The sequence below is a fragment of the Monodelphis domestica genome, chromosome 1 (genome assembly GCF_027887165.1).
Source record: "Monodelphis domestica isolate mMonDom1 chromosome 1, mMonDom1.pri, whole genome shotgun sequence".
Classification (NCBI taxonomy): Eukaryota; Metazoa; Chordata; class Mammalia; order Didelphimorphia; family Didelphidae; genus Monodelphis; species Monodelphis domestica.
The window spans coordinates 407499534-407516021 of NC_077227.1; the positions used below are offsets into that span (position 1 = coordinate 407499534).

Consider the following 16488-nt stretch of genomic DNA (forward strand, 5'->3'; position numbering starts at 1 on the left):
TTCCTCATTGGGAGTTCCCTCTACCAATGAAATCACATATATAGACTGAAAGAATTATTATAATTGTTAATTTTGTTGAATATAACATTGACCTAACTTCTCCAGTCCTGTCTCGTTCTCTGTCCTTTAGAAGAGGGAAGAACCAAGTTATCTAAGGCAGCCCCATTGCATGTGACCATGCAATTCAAACACATTTTTATAAGCCTGCATTGCAGGCCAATTAAAGCTCAATAGTACCACCTACTGGATCATGTTCTATAATGTATTCATACTTAACTGGCAGTGATTTTTTTTAGTCATCAATTTTTCCTTTTAATCCATTTCAACTTTAAAGTCACGTGTGTCTATGTTTCTATATGTCTTGCTGAGATATATGCTGAATCTATGTTGAAACTATGCTGAATCATAATCATGATTGTCAAATGGATAAAAATCAATCAAGAAACCAAAAATAATTTTAAATGTCAATAGTTCACTTTGGGTAGTATTTTATGATTGAATAAATAATTTTCATGACAATTCCAAAATACAAATAATACAAGGATCCTTTTCCTCTTTTTTCAGGAGTAGTCTAGAGTAATAAAAAGAACAGTAGATCTGGGGTTCCTCTCCCAATTCAGCTCCAAACCTGCTGTGTGATTTTGGGAAAGTTGATTGGTCCCTCTGAATCTCAGTGTCCTCATGTGTATGCAAAATGGGGAAAATAATAGCTACCTCACAGGGGCATTGTGAAGTTCAAATGAATTACAAATATGAGACAATTTTTCAGTGTCTCCAAAAATCAGCCCCCTCCTACCAAGATTCAAAAGATACCAAGGAAGAGAGGAGAACAGGAATAAGACCATAAACTTTCAAGGTTGTCACTGAGTCAATAGTCTAGAGGAGGGCTTTATAACCTGTGGTTCACTAACTGCTTTTTTCATATTTTGATTCTTGTTTTTTACTCTAACTGCATCCTTCTGCAAGCCTATATATTTTATTTTCTGTTTCTTAAAAAAAACATTCTGGGAGCAACTAGATGGCTCAGTGGATTGAGAGCCAGGTCTAGAGATGGGAGGTCCTGGGTTCAAATGGGCCTGATATTTCAGCTGTGTGGCCCTGGACAAGCCATTTAACTCCCATTACCTAGCCCTTACTGCTCTTCTGCGTTGGCACTAATAAACAGTACTAATTCTAAGACAGAAGATAGGGGTTTAAAAAAAAACATTCTTCTGATAAGTGGTCCATGACATTAAAAAAATGTTAAGAACCCCTGCCCTAGAGAGAAGCAGAGACAAATGTAACTTCCTTAGCCTTCTGCCATTTAAGTCCCTCCATAATCTGCCTTTCCAGTTTTCTGTCATAGCACTTCATTCACCCAAAGTTCCAGCAAAACTTGGCTCCCAACTGCTCACTGACCTCATTTTTTCCTCCCCTTGTCTCTGGGTATTCATGGAGGCCATTCCCAAACTTCTCTCCTTATTTCCTCCATGGAAATCCCTCCTTTCAAGGCCCAGCTCAAGTGAAAAATAATCTCTCAAATTTTCCTAGAGGACTTTATCCAGGTCTTGCTTTATATATCTCTCACTTCCTACCTTATGTCAAATTTAATTATATGTCTATTCTATGCGACCTCCCCCTTCAAATAGATTATAAACTCCTTAAGGAAAAAGACTGTGTCATTTTTCGCCATCTTATCCCGGAGACCAGAACAGTGTCCTATCCAGAGAAAAAAAAACTGATAAATAGAAATAAGTAAAACATAGTTTTATATACACATACATTTTTTTGTCAAATGATGCTTTCTCTAGTAGAAGGAGGGGAAGGAAGGTACTTAAATGTAACAAATTAATTTTAAAATGTAAAAATAATAGGTGCTTATTAGTAGATGTTTGTTGAACTGTTAAGGAAAAGAAAGTATGAACTTACCTTGGTTGATCATTTATAGATGGCACAATTGTTAGGACCATGGCTGTATTATCAATAGCTGAGCAGGAGGCCACCAGGTTTATCTGAGGAAGGAACTTAATCTGCTGGCACCAGTTGGAGTGAATTGCCTAGAGAAGAAAACAGACAATGGAGGATGAGCCAAACCAGAATAAAATCATGCTGACCATGGCCAATAGAAGAGTACATGCTGGGTCCCTAGGGCCATATTATATCCTATCTAACCCTTGCACTCACAGAATCTTAAATGAGTTAGCAGAGTCCCTTAGAGATCATCAAAGTGCAGCCACTCACAGAAAGCAGTATAGTATAGTATAGTATAGTATAGTATAGTATAGTATAGTATAGTATAGTATAGTATGTCAATCAATCTGATACTTTTTATACAAAGGTATTTGCTAATTATTATTTTAACGTATTCTCGAACTTTAAAAAGTACTTTCTCATTTTAGCTTCACAACAAGACAAGACAGGAATTATTTTCCCCACTCTATGGAGAGTGAAACTGAAGCCTGGAGAGGTTAACTCTTACTATTCTCTACTATATAAATCCAGCCAATGAGAAAGAAAACTTACCTTCAATCGGTAACTTCTGTGTGTTCTAGATTTTTTAGTTAGAAGATTCTGCATAGAGATTTTCATGCAAGGACCTAAATTAAAAAAACAAAGTTCAAGATTAATTACCATCTCTCTACACATCACCAAATCTTCCTCTTTCCACTAATTCAGAAAGTATTTATTAAGCTCCTACCACATATGCAAGGCACTGTGTGGGGCACTGAGGTACAAAGATTAGAAATTTCAGACTCCTGCCCTCAAAGAATTTATATTCTATGTAAAACTATGATGTACATACAAAAAAAAGTAAACCATGAAATAGGGTCGGTCACTAAGTCAATGAGAATTTATTAAGTGCTTATTAAATGATAGGCACTGTGGTAAATGCTGTGAATATAAATACAAATGGGAGTTGGGTCATAGGGACAAAATACTTTAGGGAAATTAGAGAAGTGGGAGAGAACTCCTTCAGGTAAGATAAAGAAATGTAGTACCAAAGAGGAGCTTTGAAAAGTAAAGGTATGGAGGGAAGGATATTCCAGGCATTGGGGAGTGACTTGCACAAATACCCTCCTGCAGGGTGGAGGCAGCATGTATTCACAAATCAACTAGTTTCCCAGTTTGAAATGAAGAGTGATGTGAGTCAAGATTGGAAATTTAGATTGAAAAGGTAGATTGAAGTCAGATTATTAAAGGACTTAAATGCTAGGCTTAGAGGTTATATTTTACCCTAGAAGCAGTAGAGAGCTAGTGAAGGTTTTTGATTACAGAAGGAATGTGGGAAGAACTATAAGCTATTCATCTAGTAAAATAATTTGAGGACCTATGTGAAGGATACATTGGAAAGCAAAAAGACTGGAGGCAAAAAAGAGACTACTTTTGATGCTATTCCACCCATGTAAGTAAGAAGGAATAGAGATCTGAAATGGCAGGGCAGCAATAGGAGCAGAAAGGGAAGTAGAGGAGAGATGTTTGTGGAGGTAACTGACAGGCATTAGCACCTGGTTAAGTATATGACAGATGAGAAGGAAAATTCAAAGCTAACTCCAAGGCTCTGAGTCTAAATGACTAGGAAGGATGATGAAGCCATCCACAGAAATCAAATTAAAAGTAAGAACAGATAAGGTAAAGGAGATTCAGTTTTTTAACACATTGAGTTCGACATCCTTCTAGTATCACCCTAGCATGGAGTTCAGGAAAGAGATTAGAACTGCATATATAGATACGAGTCATCTGAATAGAGGTGATACTTCAACCCAAGGAAGAGGATGAAATAATTAAAGAAGATTACATAAAAATAAGAAGGTCTAGGACAGAATCTTATGGGAACATCCACACTTATATGAACCAGAAGAGATAGATGAACCAATGAAAGTGACAGAGAAGGAATAATCACATGGAAGAAAAAGAAATAGAAAAGAAATGCCACAGAAACAAGGGAAGATGGAATATTCAGAAGAAGGGGCTAATTATAACAGGGAAGCCTTAACCAGGTTGGGGCCACCAGGGTTTTTACTAGGTGAAAAAAACCCACAATTGTCAAGGTCCTCAAAATTATCTCCTTCAAAACTACCTATAAGAAATAAATACTCCTTACTTCTTTCATCAGGTAGAAACAACCACATTCCTTCTCTTTCCTACCATGGAGTGACTTTGATGTGTACTAGAATCTCTATCTTCTCTATTCTTCCCCTAACCAAATTTATCTTTAAAAGTTGATTTTATATATATTATTGGTGGTTTGCGAAAAGGCACTAGACTGCTGAAGGGTAGCAGCATTTCATCGCCTACATTGATTCCTTCCTGGTAATGTGGTAGGCTAGCAATATTTTTGGTTAAAATCATGTTTGTGACTGTAACCATTTGTATGAATTATTTTAAAGAAACAAAAATCCCGGACAAATTAAAAAAAAAAAAGTTGATTTTAGGAACAGCCAAGTGATTCAATGGATAGAGAGCCAGGCCTGGAGTGGGGAAGACTTGAGTTCAAATATGGTCTCAGATATTTCCTAGCTGTTGTGACCCCTGGGGCAAGTCACTTAACTCCAGTCACCCTTACTGCTTTTCTGCCTTAGAACCAATATTTAGTGTCAATTCTAAGGCAGAAAATAAAGGGTTTATTGTTGGGGGGTTCTTTTAAGTTAATTTTGGGGCATTTTCATGTCTCTTGCCTGAATACATTTTATGATATATGTCACATACACACATGGTGCTAGTTACAGTATGATCAATAGCATTAAATACTACAATAAAGTCAAAAAGAATAAAAATTTAAGAAAAAGCCACAGAATTTAATAATTAAGAGGCCTCAGGATCTTTGAGGGACTCTGAATATCAATACAACACTGTTTATTGGAAAAAAAAAGTAGCAAAAGATTGAGAAATTAAGAGGTTCTGAAATGTATGGGTGGTAAGCAAGTCTAGGCAGCAAATATAAACTTCTCTTTCTAAAAATTTAGCATTTAAAGCAAGGGTTCTTTTTTGTACCAAAAACCCCTCTGGAAGTCTGGTAAGGTCTATGTACCTCCTTTCTGAATAATGTTTTTTTTTAATTTATTAAATAAAATACAATCACAAAAAAACCAATTCTATCATAACAATTATCCAAAAAAAAAATTTAATTTCACAGATCCTGGATTAAGAACCCCCTAATTCAAAGGAAGACCTGGATTTAGAAATATATAATAGTAAGGAAAGAGGGATTTTTTGTTTTGTTTTGTTTTTTTCAATAAGGAAGACCTGACCTTGTGTTTGTAGGCAGTGGGGAAGGAATCAGTAGATAGGGAAAGACTGAAGATGAAAGAGAAAGGAAGCAGTCAATGAGGCAAACTGCCAACAGAGAAAAGAAAAATCAAGGAGATCAAAAGTGGAGAGGTTAAAAGAAGCAATCCATCCTTTGAAAGTGGAAGAAATGGAGGAAGATTTAGATTTTGATAAGGAAATAGGTTTTGATGAGGGAGTTCATGACAGATGGCTTCAATATTCTCAGTAAAGTACAAAATAAGTCATCTGCTGAAAGAGAGAGAAATGTTCAACTACATATACCCTCATCCCCCAAAGCAATTTGTTTGGTCTTCTCTGGTGGCCAAAAATGTAATATTGTGATTTTTTTTAATTTATATGTGTTTGAATCTTCAGCCCTTTAATACACCATAGATCCATTAAGGGCTTGACTAGGAATTTCGTAAAGATTAAAGCACTATCATGTCATCCAATGATGCAACCATCCTGTCAGTTTTGGACCTCCCCAAGGTCTGATAAGCATACTTAATAACTATTTAATAAATGAATAAAATCCCAGTGTTGGAAAGGTACTGAAACTTAGTCTAATCCATATCTGTATAAGAATCCCTCTGCAACAAACTCAACACATGATCATTCAGTCACCACTTGAAGATTTCCAATGAGTTCATTACTTTCTGAGGTAGCCCATTTCATTTTTGAACTGCTCTAATTGCTAGGAATTTTCATTAAATCAAACTAAAATCTGCCTCTAGAATTCCCCTCTAATGCTCCTGTGTTCTGCCCTTTGGGGCATCCACATGAAGATTCCTTCAAATACTTGGAAATAATATCCAAGATACATAGGAAACTGGCACAAATAGCAATTAACCAATGGACATATGTTCAAAAAATATGAACAGTTGGAAAAGGAAGAATTATGTAAACTATTAATAATCATATAAGATTGTTCCAAATCACTAATAAGAGAAATCAGTACCAAATAACTCCTCAGTTTCACTTCATGCCTCACAAATTGGTAAAGATGACCCAAAAAGTGAAAGACAATATTAGAAGAGCTTTGGATTCCTGTCTTTTTGAAGTGCTTTTGAATAATTGGTATGGAAGGGTAGTCAGAGTGGTTTCAGTTTTTGCTGCCACTAAGATGCCATCTTGACTCCACCCCCTAAAAGGACTTTGGAAGGGCAAGAACAATTCACTATTACTGGAACTATGAATTTGTCCAACCATTCCAGAAAATAATTCAGAATTATGTTTTTTTAAGTATTGAAAATGTATGTAATCTTTTACCTAGAAATTCCATTCCAAAGCAAATGTCAAAAAGAGTTTAAGAGAAGCCCTCCAATTTGGAACTATGCCCAAAGGGTGATAAAAGACTGTCTGCCCTTTGATCCAGCTATAGCACTGCTGGGTTTGTACCCCAAAGAGACAATAAGTAAAAAGACCTGTACAAGAATATTCATAGCTGTGCTCTTTGTGGTGGCAAAAAACTGGAAAATGAGGGGATGCCCTTCAATTGGGGAATGGCTGAACAAATTGTGGTATCTGTTGGTGATGGAATACTATTGTGCTAAAAGGAATAATAAAGTGGAGGAATTCCATGGGGACTGGAACAACGTCCAGGAAGTGATGCAGAGTGAAAGGAGCAGAACCAGGAGAACATTGTACACAGAGACTGATACACTGTGGTACAATCGAATGTAATAGACTTCTCCATTAGTCTCAATGCAATGTCCCTGAACAACCTGCAGAGATCAAGGAGAAAAAAAACATTACCCACAAGCAGAGGACAAAGGTGAGAGTAAAAACACAGAGGAAAAGCAATGTCTTGACTACAGGGGTGGAGGGGATATGATCGAGGAGACTCTGAATGAACACCCTACTAAGGAAACCATTAGCATGGAAATGGGCTCGGGTTGAGGACCAGATACCCAGAGGAATCACGCATTGCCCATGGGAAGGGTGGGAGGAGGGAGGGGAAAAAATGTGATCTTTGTTTCTAATGAATAACATTTGAAAATGACAAAATAAAATAATGTTTAAACCAAAAAAAAAGAAAAAGAAAAAAGAAAAGCCCTTTATAACAAAATATTAAAGTGGCATTTTTTTGTAGCAGCAAAGGAAACACAAATAAAATAGATACCCTTGGATTGGGAAATATATAAACAAACTGTGGTACAAAAATATGAAAAATTGTGGTTCTGTAAGAAGTGATGAATATAAAGAATATAGATAAGCATAGGAAATTTATGTGACCTGATGTCACATAAAGTGGAGTTGAGAAGATAATTCACACAGTGAACACAACATAGGTGGAAAAACAGCAACAGCAAATAAGATTGGAAATACAGAAAATACAGAAGACTGGCCCCTTTTATGAAGAGTAAGGAGACCAGGGATGTAGGGAGTATCAGAGAGCAATGATGGTTGGTTTTGCTGAACATTTTTTTTCTCTTTATTTTTTAGTCTTTATGACAAAGAACAGCCTTTTCTGGGTAAAAAGAGTAGAGATGAATTTGAAAGTAAATGAGATATCTAAGCAAAATGTATTTTTAAAAATTTAATTGGTACTAACTTATAAAGCATACATCTCATTTTTTTAAATGGTAAAATGCTAAAGTATAAATAGAATTGCATACACTATCAGATTTTCATGCCGTTTAGCTTAACTGGTGGAACTTGTATAGTAGAGGATTAAGCATATATGATATATCTTTAAATTTGCAAATAATTCTTAAAAACTAAATGTTCACAAAGGTTATTTAATAATGTTCTGGCAATATGCAATAGACTGCGTTCAAGTTCATCAGCTTTTAGTTGATAAACTATACTTTTCTGTTTTTGAGGAAAGAAAAGTAAGAAGGATGAAGGCTAAAATTAGGACATCTTCCCTTCTCTAATCCTTTTGTTCTTGATCTTTCAGCTGATCAATGACTGTAGCTCAGCAATTATGCCTACCAGTTATTTAAGAATACTGGGAGATATATATATATATATATATATATGTATATATATATATATAGTTCACCCAATCTGGATGATTTGAACACACTGAGGACAACTAGATACTCTTTTAACTACTAATTTCTTACCTTGAGTTTCAACCCCCTTTTAAACATTTTTATTATGTTCTTTCCAGTCCAAAGACTATTCTTTTTTACAACAAAAAAACTTTGAGTATTACTTTCTCTTCATAATCCACTATAGCCCAGTTTCATCCACCTTTAAAACTATCCCTTCTTTAATTCCCCCTCATTCTCTAATCATCATATCCCAATCAACTCTTTTATTGAACTTCATCATCTTTAGAAACATCAATCAGTAAGATGAAATCAACTCAAACTCATAACTCATTTCCCATTCAAGTTACTGGATTTCACCTTGCCCCTTAACCTCCTCAGCAACCCCTGCCTCTAGGAACCTCCCTCCTTCTGGAGAAGGTTGAATGGACACGAGAGAGTTCCTCCTAGAACTTCCACATTAAGAAGGGCATTCAGGGAATTCTCATTATTTCCCATCTGCTACTTTCCTGGACTTTATCATCTACCAAAACATATCATTCCTCAAGATGAAATCAACACAGAAACTCATACCCAATTTCCTATTCTAGTTACTGGACTTTTTCTTGTCCCTTAGCCAAGGAACATTCCATCACCATGACCCCCACCCCCTTCTTTTTCCAATTTCTTGTTACAGGTTGTTCCTCTATTAAACTGTGAGCTCTTTGACGGCAGGAATTGTCTTTTGCCTTTCTTTTATCCCCAGCACTTAGTACAGTTCCTGGTACATAGTAGGTGTTTAATGTTTCTCTGACTCTTCCAATCACCATCTCCTAATAAACTTTAAAATGTTGAGTTTGTTGTCCCTTAGCTGACATTGTAAGCCAAGGTTTGTTCTGGGCACACATGTTCACAATATTATTCTTTCAAAGATTATATCCAACTTTTGTATTTTCTGCCATTTTTATGCTATCATAAAGACAAGCCAAAAAGTTATCAGCTGCTCTGCTTTTTATAGAGATTTTGCACAAGAAGATAACCAGATACTATAATACCTTCATTATTATTTATCAGGGCTATGAACTGGTCTAATTGTTCTGAAAAGCAACTTGGAATTAAGCAAGATGAAATACTAAATGTTCCTAACTCTTTGACCCAAGGATATAATAGAATACCACTGCTCCAAAAGAAATGAGAAATGAGGAATTTAGAGAAACAAAGGAAAATTTACATGAACAGAGGGAGAGTGAAGTAAAAAAAAACATGTGATGCCAATAATAACATAAATAAAAACAATACAAAATTGACAAATTCACATGAACTGAAATAATTTTGAACCTAGAGAACTGATAAATGCCTTCTAATGGTAAAAAGGTGAGGGACTGCAGGGAATAAAATATTGCATACCTCTTAAGATGTAATCACTTTTTATGGCAGTTTTACTTAACAGTTTTTCTTTCTTACAAAGGAGGGTTTGATATGGTGGGGAGAAAAAAAAGATATAAACTGAGTTGTAAAAAAGAATTATAAACAAAACTTTAGCCAAAAAAATACCACTAGATCATCCCTGTCAGATTTATGCATTTTCTCCTCCTGTTCTTTAGTATATTTCCATAACAAACAATAGTTTCAAATACCTTAAATTTATCCTACACTTCTTTATTTCTCAAAATGTCTTTATGTCAATCTGGAAAGTTCAATGCCCAGGGCAAAGAGATCTGGCCTTGGTTCAGCACAGGAAAAGAGGACAGGGCAGGCTGGATAGGACAGAGTAGGTATGGGAGTGGAGGGATATATAGCAAAATGAAAGGGAGGGGGAAGGTACCACTGTGCACCTATGAAATTTTTTTTAATTATCTTACTGTAAAGGGATGGGAGCAGGTAGGGTATAAAGGAAGGTAGGAGCACTCTGTACATCCCACCAGAGCTCTAAGCCCAGGAGCTCTGAACTTAACCTGTTCCAAGCTTTCTTTCCTCTGACATACTCCTTTTGTGCCCCTAGACTTAGCCTCTCATCCTCTTCACCCTGCCTCCCTCAGCCAATCTTGATCACCAGTAGCCATCTGTGGGCTGGCCCCTGTTCTGGCACCACATCCAGGGAAGGAGGAATTTACCCAGGATATAAAGGAAGAACATATTGAGGAGAAGAAAAATGCAAACCCTAATTAACTTGTGAATGGGAAGGAAGAGATGAACTCTAATGTGGTTTGGAACAGGACACATAAGCTGAGTCTGGATGAACTCTTTGGTAGGGATGAAGATGAAAGTATTGATGAGTTTGTCTATGGGGATGATGACTCAAGCCTGGATGAGCTTGTCTATGAAGAGAAAGGTACTCGTCTAGAAGAACTAATCGATGAGGAAGAAGACCCAAATGCTGGTGGGCTAATCTGTGAAGAAGAAGATCCCAGGCTCATGAGCTTATGTGTAACGAGGAAATCCCAATGCAGATGAGCTTATCTGTGAGGAGAAAGAACCAAACTCAAATGATTTTATGTGTAAGGAGAAAATCTCACAGCCCAATAATGATAACCATATTTGAGAGAAAGAAGATTCAAATCTCATTGATCTCATCTATGAGGAAGAATAACAAGTTTCCATGAACTTAGCTTTTGGGAGCAAGATCCAAGCCTCCACGAGATTTTTGATGGGAGGGATGAGGCAAGAGCTAAAGGCAAGGAAAATATAGAGCCCTTATGGCAGAGAAGATTCAAGATCCAATGGCAAGAAAGACCCAAACCTTATGGAAAACAGGACCCAAGTATTGGTGAACTCTTTGATGGGAAGGAAAGCACAAGTCCCAATGAGCCTGAAAGGGAACAAAGAGGCAACAGCTCAACAGAATCCTCCCACTGTAGGAAAAGAAAGGTAAGTGTAGCTGTGTTTTTGCTGGATCTAAATGAAGTATTGGCCAAAAGAAAAACAGAGGAACTCTGGTCAAGATTCTGGTTTTCTTTGAAATCCCTGGTCAGTAGTACTCACACTTTACAAAGTAGGGGATGAGTCATTATTACTAATGTGCCTAATACTAATATGCCAACCCAGAACTTCTCACAACATAGAGCTAACACTATTACCATTATTGACCTGGGCAAATAGAGATGAGGTTTGAAAAATCCTGTTAAGCAAAGAATGGGTATATACCTGAAGGATAAGAACTTTATAGAGAGACACCCTTCTCTAGAACCAAGAATGCAATTCATTCTGGATTGGATGATGGAGGTATCTAAAGTCTATAAATTTCACAAGGAGACTTAGTACTTGGCACAAAACTTCTTTGATCAAAATATGGCAACAGCAAAATATTTACAAAAATACTTTTGCAGCTTATTGAGATTACCTCATTGTTTATATAGTTGCCAAACTTGAAGAAATCTACCACCAAAGCTGTATCAGTTTGCTTATGTGACAGATGAAGCTTGTACAAAGGAAGAGATTCTTTCCATGGAATTAATCATCATGAAGGTTGTTTAGCTCAATGACCTGCATGAAGAAATGTTCATGTCACAGTCCCCTCAGCAAATCTCTGGGCACATTGTTGAACTTTTAGATGTCTACATTATGGATATGGAGAGTTTGGATTTTACTTATGGAGAGCTGGCTATATCTGTCTGCATTATATCATTTTTCTTCCACTGAGATAATGAAAAAAGTTTCAGGCTTTGATTAGCCAGATTGTAAAGGAGTGCATGAAGTGGATGATCCCATTTGCCATGACTGCAAAGGAATGAGGAAGACCCAAACTCAAATACTTCGGGGGTGTTCCTAGCAAAGATATGTATAACATTCAGACTCAGATGAACACTATGAATTTGCTGGACAGAGCTTATGGAAAATAAACCAGCAAGCTGATGAAAGAGTATTGGCTCCCACTGGATTAATTGCACTGCTGCAGAATGATAAGAAATCTAGCAAGGAGCAAGAATGAATTTTCCAACTCTTCTCATCAGAAATGAATTTACTAAAGTGCCTGCTTTGTTCTTCTCTGGATTGCTGCTTGAGGGATTTACTAGCTTTTACATATTTACTGATGGAAACAAGAATTTCCTTAACAGAAACTTCTTAGATGGGGCTGGGGCAGAATTAGTGTTTTTATAGAACACACTTTTTTTTTAAAAAGGGGTTGAGTCCACCAACTACCTAGAGAACACCAACTAATGCTCCAGATGCTGCTAGGAGGGTGATACTTGGTCAATCATTCATACAAAAAAAAGCTTAAAATTGAGTATAACTCTTTCTGGTTTCTGCTTTGGTACCCTAGAGTTACTAATCACATTTAGTATATGAATATCTAATTATTAGAATTACACTGCAATATTTGCAGTAAGCTGAGGATAGCTTGCCCTTTTTGCAATATTAATTTGATAGAATACTTTCTTTTTACCCTTTCCAATTGATGTCATATTACTATTTCAATTCAAAAATTACTGTCTCAGAAAAATGTCTTTCCATCCATCTTCTCATTTGATCTTGACAATTTAGTATTTCAATGTTAGTAGTAGTAATAGTATTTCATTAATTCATTATTAGTATTTTAATTTTTTCAAAAGAAGAAATAGAGATGCATATTGGGTGATTTGTCCAAGATCACACAGACACAGAACTAAGAATAGAACCATCCTCTCTTACTCATCTGGTATTCAGTGCTCCATCATACCAGTAACATTAAAACTTTGTGCTGTTGTAGGAAAAAAGACCAAGTTTTCCTGGTAGAATCCCATAATCTCCAGATACAAACAAGTCACTTTCCCTCCACTGGCCCGTTTCTTCTTCTATAAAATGATGAGGATAGGAGTCTTTAAGGTCTTTAAGGGCCCTTGTGACTCCAATAACAATAACAGTAACAATAATAATAATAGCTAATATTTACATATCTCTTTAAATTTTTCAAAGCACCTTTATCTCAATTTATCTTCATATCAGCCTGGGAGGTAGGTTCTGTTTTTATCCCTACTTTACAGATGTTAGCTGAGACAAACAGAAGGTAAGGTAATTGCCCAAAGTCACACATATAGTAAGGGTCTGAGGCCAGATATGAACTCAGTGCTCTACTTCCTTGCCTACGTCTATGAAAGTCTATGTCCTATGTTTTAATTTCCCTTCCAACTCCAAAATTTCAGCATACCATAATATCTAAGAAAACTTTTAAAGTTTGGACAGCCTGTGACTTTTCCTTCTTGGTACAGTCTAAACAGTAGCAAGTTAGCCCTCCTAAAGGAAGTCTGAAAAGGATGTGGATAAGGGCAGGGTCAAAGAGTAAAAAACAAGAGAGAGAAACAGACTCCAAGCCACAAGAAAAACAGAAAAGTAATCATCCATTTATCATTCTTCTGTGAAGCACTCCAGAGACACTGGTGAGCAAATCCAGGTATGAGGAGAGGGGCATTTAAAATAATAATAACTCATATCTCTATAGCCCTTTCCATATACTACAAGATCCCTTTCCAACTCTAAATCAGTCTAATTATCCTCATTTGACAAAAAATGAAAAAAAAAATAATGGAGAGAGGACTTACCCAGAGTCACCCATCTAATTAGTGCTATATTCAAAAGTAAGGTCTCCTGACTCCTAGTCTAGGCTTGATTCACATAATTTGCTCTAAGTCATGAATGACGGGATGCCTTCTCCAAACTAAAGGCATTTAAAGGGGGCATGGAACTCTCTGTAATAGCAAAGAACTGGAAACAAAATTGATGCCCATTTACTGGGCAAAGGCTAAACAAATTGTGGTATGTGAATGTGGTGGAATATTTCTACCTAATAAGAAATGATAACTAAGAAGAATTCAGGGAACAATAGGAAAATTTATATAAACAGATACAAAGTAAACAGAACTAGGGAAACAGTATATATAATATAACTGCAACTATATGGATAGAAAGAACAAGAAAAAGTTAAAAGTTGAGCACTATATAATTATAATGGCCAACTCAGCCCCAAAGAAGAGTTATAGGAAGGCAATTGCTCCCAACCACAAATGCAAGTGAGGAATGCTTGATATGTTGTTTAATTCAGTTAGTGGTGAATGTGGAGCTACTCAATGATTTATATTTTGCTGAATTGATGTGTTTTTCTCTTTCTTTTTTACTCTCATAAAGGATGATTCTTTTTTAGGGAGAGGCAAAGGATCTATTTTAATGAAGGTGATACAAAAACAAAAGGCCTTCATAAAAATTTTTAAATAAAAATAAAGAGAGCATTGGAGAGAATGATATTTAACACAAAGAAAAATCAAATCATGAATTGTTGGATCTCACTAGAGATGAGGGCCAGGGGCTTCTTGTTCTCCTTAAATTATGCCACCTAGGTCTAACCTGATTCTGTTCTCCCGATACATTCAATCTTTGTTCTGTGCTGGAAGACAGATGGGTGAAACAATCCAGAATCCATAATATCATCTGAGACAAAGATGAGAACGTTGCCTTTTGTATCACCAACACAAAATACACCTTTCTGTTGGTCTGTCCTGGGGAAAGAGGAAACAGAAGAGGAAATCAATTCTAAAGACACTACTGCTTCTGCTCACTTAGCAGAGATTGAGGTCAGAAAAACTTCAAATCAGGCCTAAAAATATGTCAACTGGGGACAACTAAGTAACTAAGTGGCTCAGTGGATTGAGAGTCAGGCCTAGAGATGGGAGGTCCTAGGTTCAAATCTGACCTCAGACACTTCCTGGTTCTGTGATCCTAGGCAAGTCATTTAAGTCCATTGCCTAGTTCTTACTGTTCTTCAGCCTTGGAACCAATACAAGTACTGATTCTAAGGCAGAAGATAAAGGGTTGGTTTTTTTTTTAACATAGGCTATGAGTGAAGAATAATTTTTAACAAAAACTGGGAGGGGGTGAGGCCAGAGCAGGTCACTAATGAGTTTACTTTCAACTGAATAACAGTTTTGGCATGTAATACCATAGAAGTACAGGATGTACAGTGGCAAGTGCACTGGATTTGAAGTCAGAAAATCTGAATTCAAATCCTGGCTATCTCCACCACTCTATGAAATTTGCAGCACATCAGTTCCCTTTTTTGGGACTAAATTTTAAAACCTATAAAATATGGAACTTCTAACGCCCCTCCTAGCTCTAAATCTATGAATGCCTCTGGAAGGGAACTTAAATACTCCCTGGTTGGTACCATCTTCTCATTGTGGAGATGAGGAAATAAGACCATAGATGGGGAGTGAACAACCTGCTCAAAATCATGAAGCAAGTTATTCTTCTTTCATCCCTCTCTTAGAAAGAGAACTGGCTTTAGCATCCTAGGATATAAGCTGGACAAATTGGATTCAATAACTTCTAAGATCCCTTCCAACTCTAAATCTACTATAATCCTTTGATATATCTATTTGGTACCAGACTCTACTTCCTACTTTTGGGATTCACATATGCAGATTTCATCCTTTCAAGAGGGATTCCCTAAGTCATAGTGCTGCTGGACAGACAAGCACAGAAGGACTCTTCTGCTTTGGAAAAAAAAAAAACTATCTTTGGCAATATTCTGAACAAGAGATGGGGTTAGAAACCAGTTCCTCTAACTCAAGAGTTAGTACTCTTTTCCATTATACCAGAGGTCCAAGATCTTGATTATCATGGTTGACCATAAACCACTGCACCAACCTACCAGAGATTACTAAGTCCAAAAATAAGCAAATAATTTTTTTGCACTTTTCCTATCTGTCCCTTGTTATATTTATTTTATATTGACTATTCTCTTACAAATAAATTCTTCCTATCCTCTCATCTCTATGGCTAAGTAGTAAAGGGGACATAGGAAGCCTAGGAAGGAAAGTAAAGATTATAGCCATAAGGTATTTAATCTAGAACAAGTCCTCAGCACTGTTGACTCTAAACTCTTCCCTCACTATATGTCTAAGTGTGACCCATGACTGCAGGAACAGGAGGAATCTAAGGAATTAGTAGAATCATAGACTATGTGGCCATAGATATTAATGCCTTAACCAAAGTATCAAGAAATATGACCATTTCACTAGGCTAATGGAGGAGATATGCAAGGCCAAGAATCATTTTTGTTGTTGTTCAGTTGTTTTCAGTCATTTCCAACTCTTCAGGACCCCATCTGGGGTTTTGTTGGCAAAGATACAAGAGTGGTTTTCCATTTCTTTCTCCAAATCATTTTACAGATGAAGAAACTGAGGTCAACAGGGTTAAGTAACTTGCCCAGGGTCACACAAATGGTGTCTAAGGTCAGATTTAAACTCAGAAAGAAGAGTCTTATTGACTGCAGTCCCCTTCAAATAATATCTAG

The 16488-nt window shown here is 36.5% G+C and overlaps 1 protein-coding gene across 6 annotated transcripts in view; it reads right to left on the reverse strand.

Moving 5' to 3' along the window:
• The window catches only part of EFCAB8 (EF-hand calcium binding domain 8), a 133090-nt gene that overhangs the window by 65630 nt on the left and 50972 nt on the right, over positions 1 to 16488 (reverse strand). For all 6 annotated transcript variants that reach the window (XR_001625231.2, XR_008915233.1, XM_016426407.2 and 3 more), the window contains 3 exons: positions 14541 to 14692; positions 2503 to 2576; positions 1909 to 2036 (listed from right to left, as the gene is read on the reverse strand). Coding sequence is in view for 4 of the 6 variants with exons in the window: in XM_016426407.2 (XP_016281893.2) it covers positions 1909 to 2036; positions 2503 to 2576; positions 14541 to 14692 (354 nt within the window). In the remaining 2 variants the exon portion in view is untranslated. The remainder of the gene's footprint in view (positions 1 to 1908; positions 2037 to 2502; positions 2577 to 14540; positions 14693 to 16488) is intronic.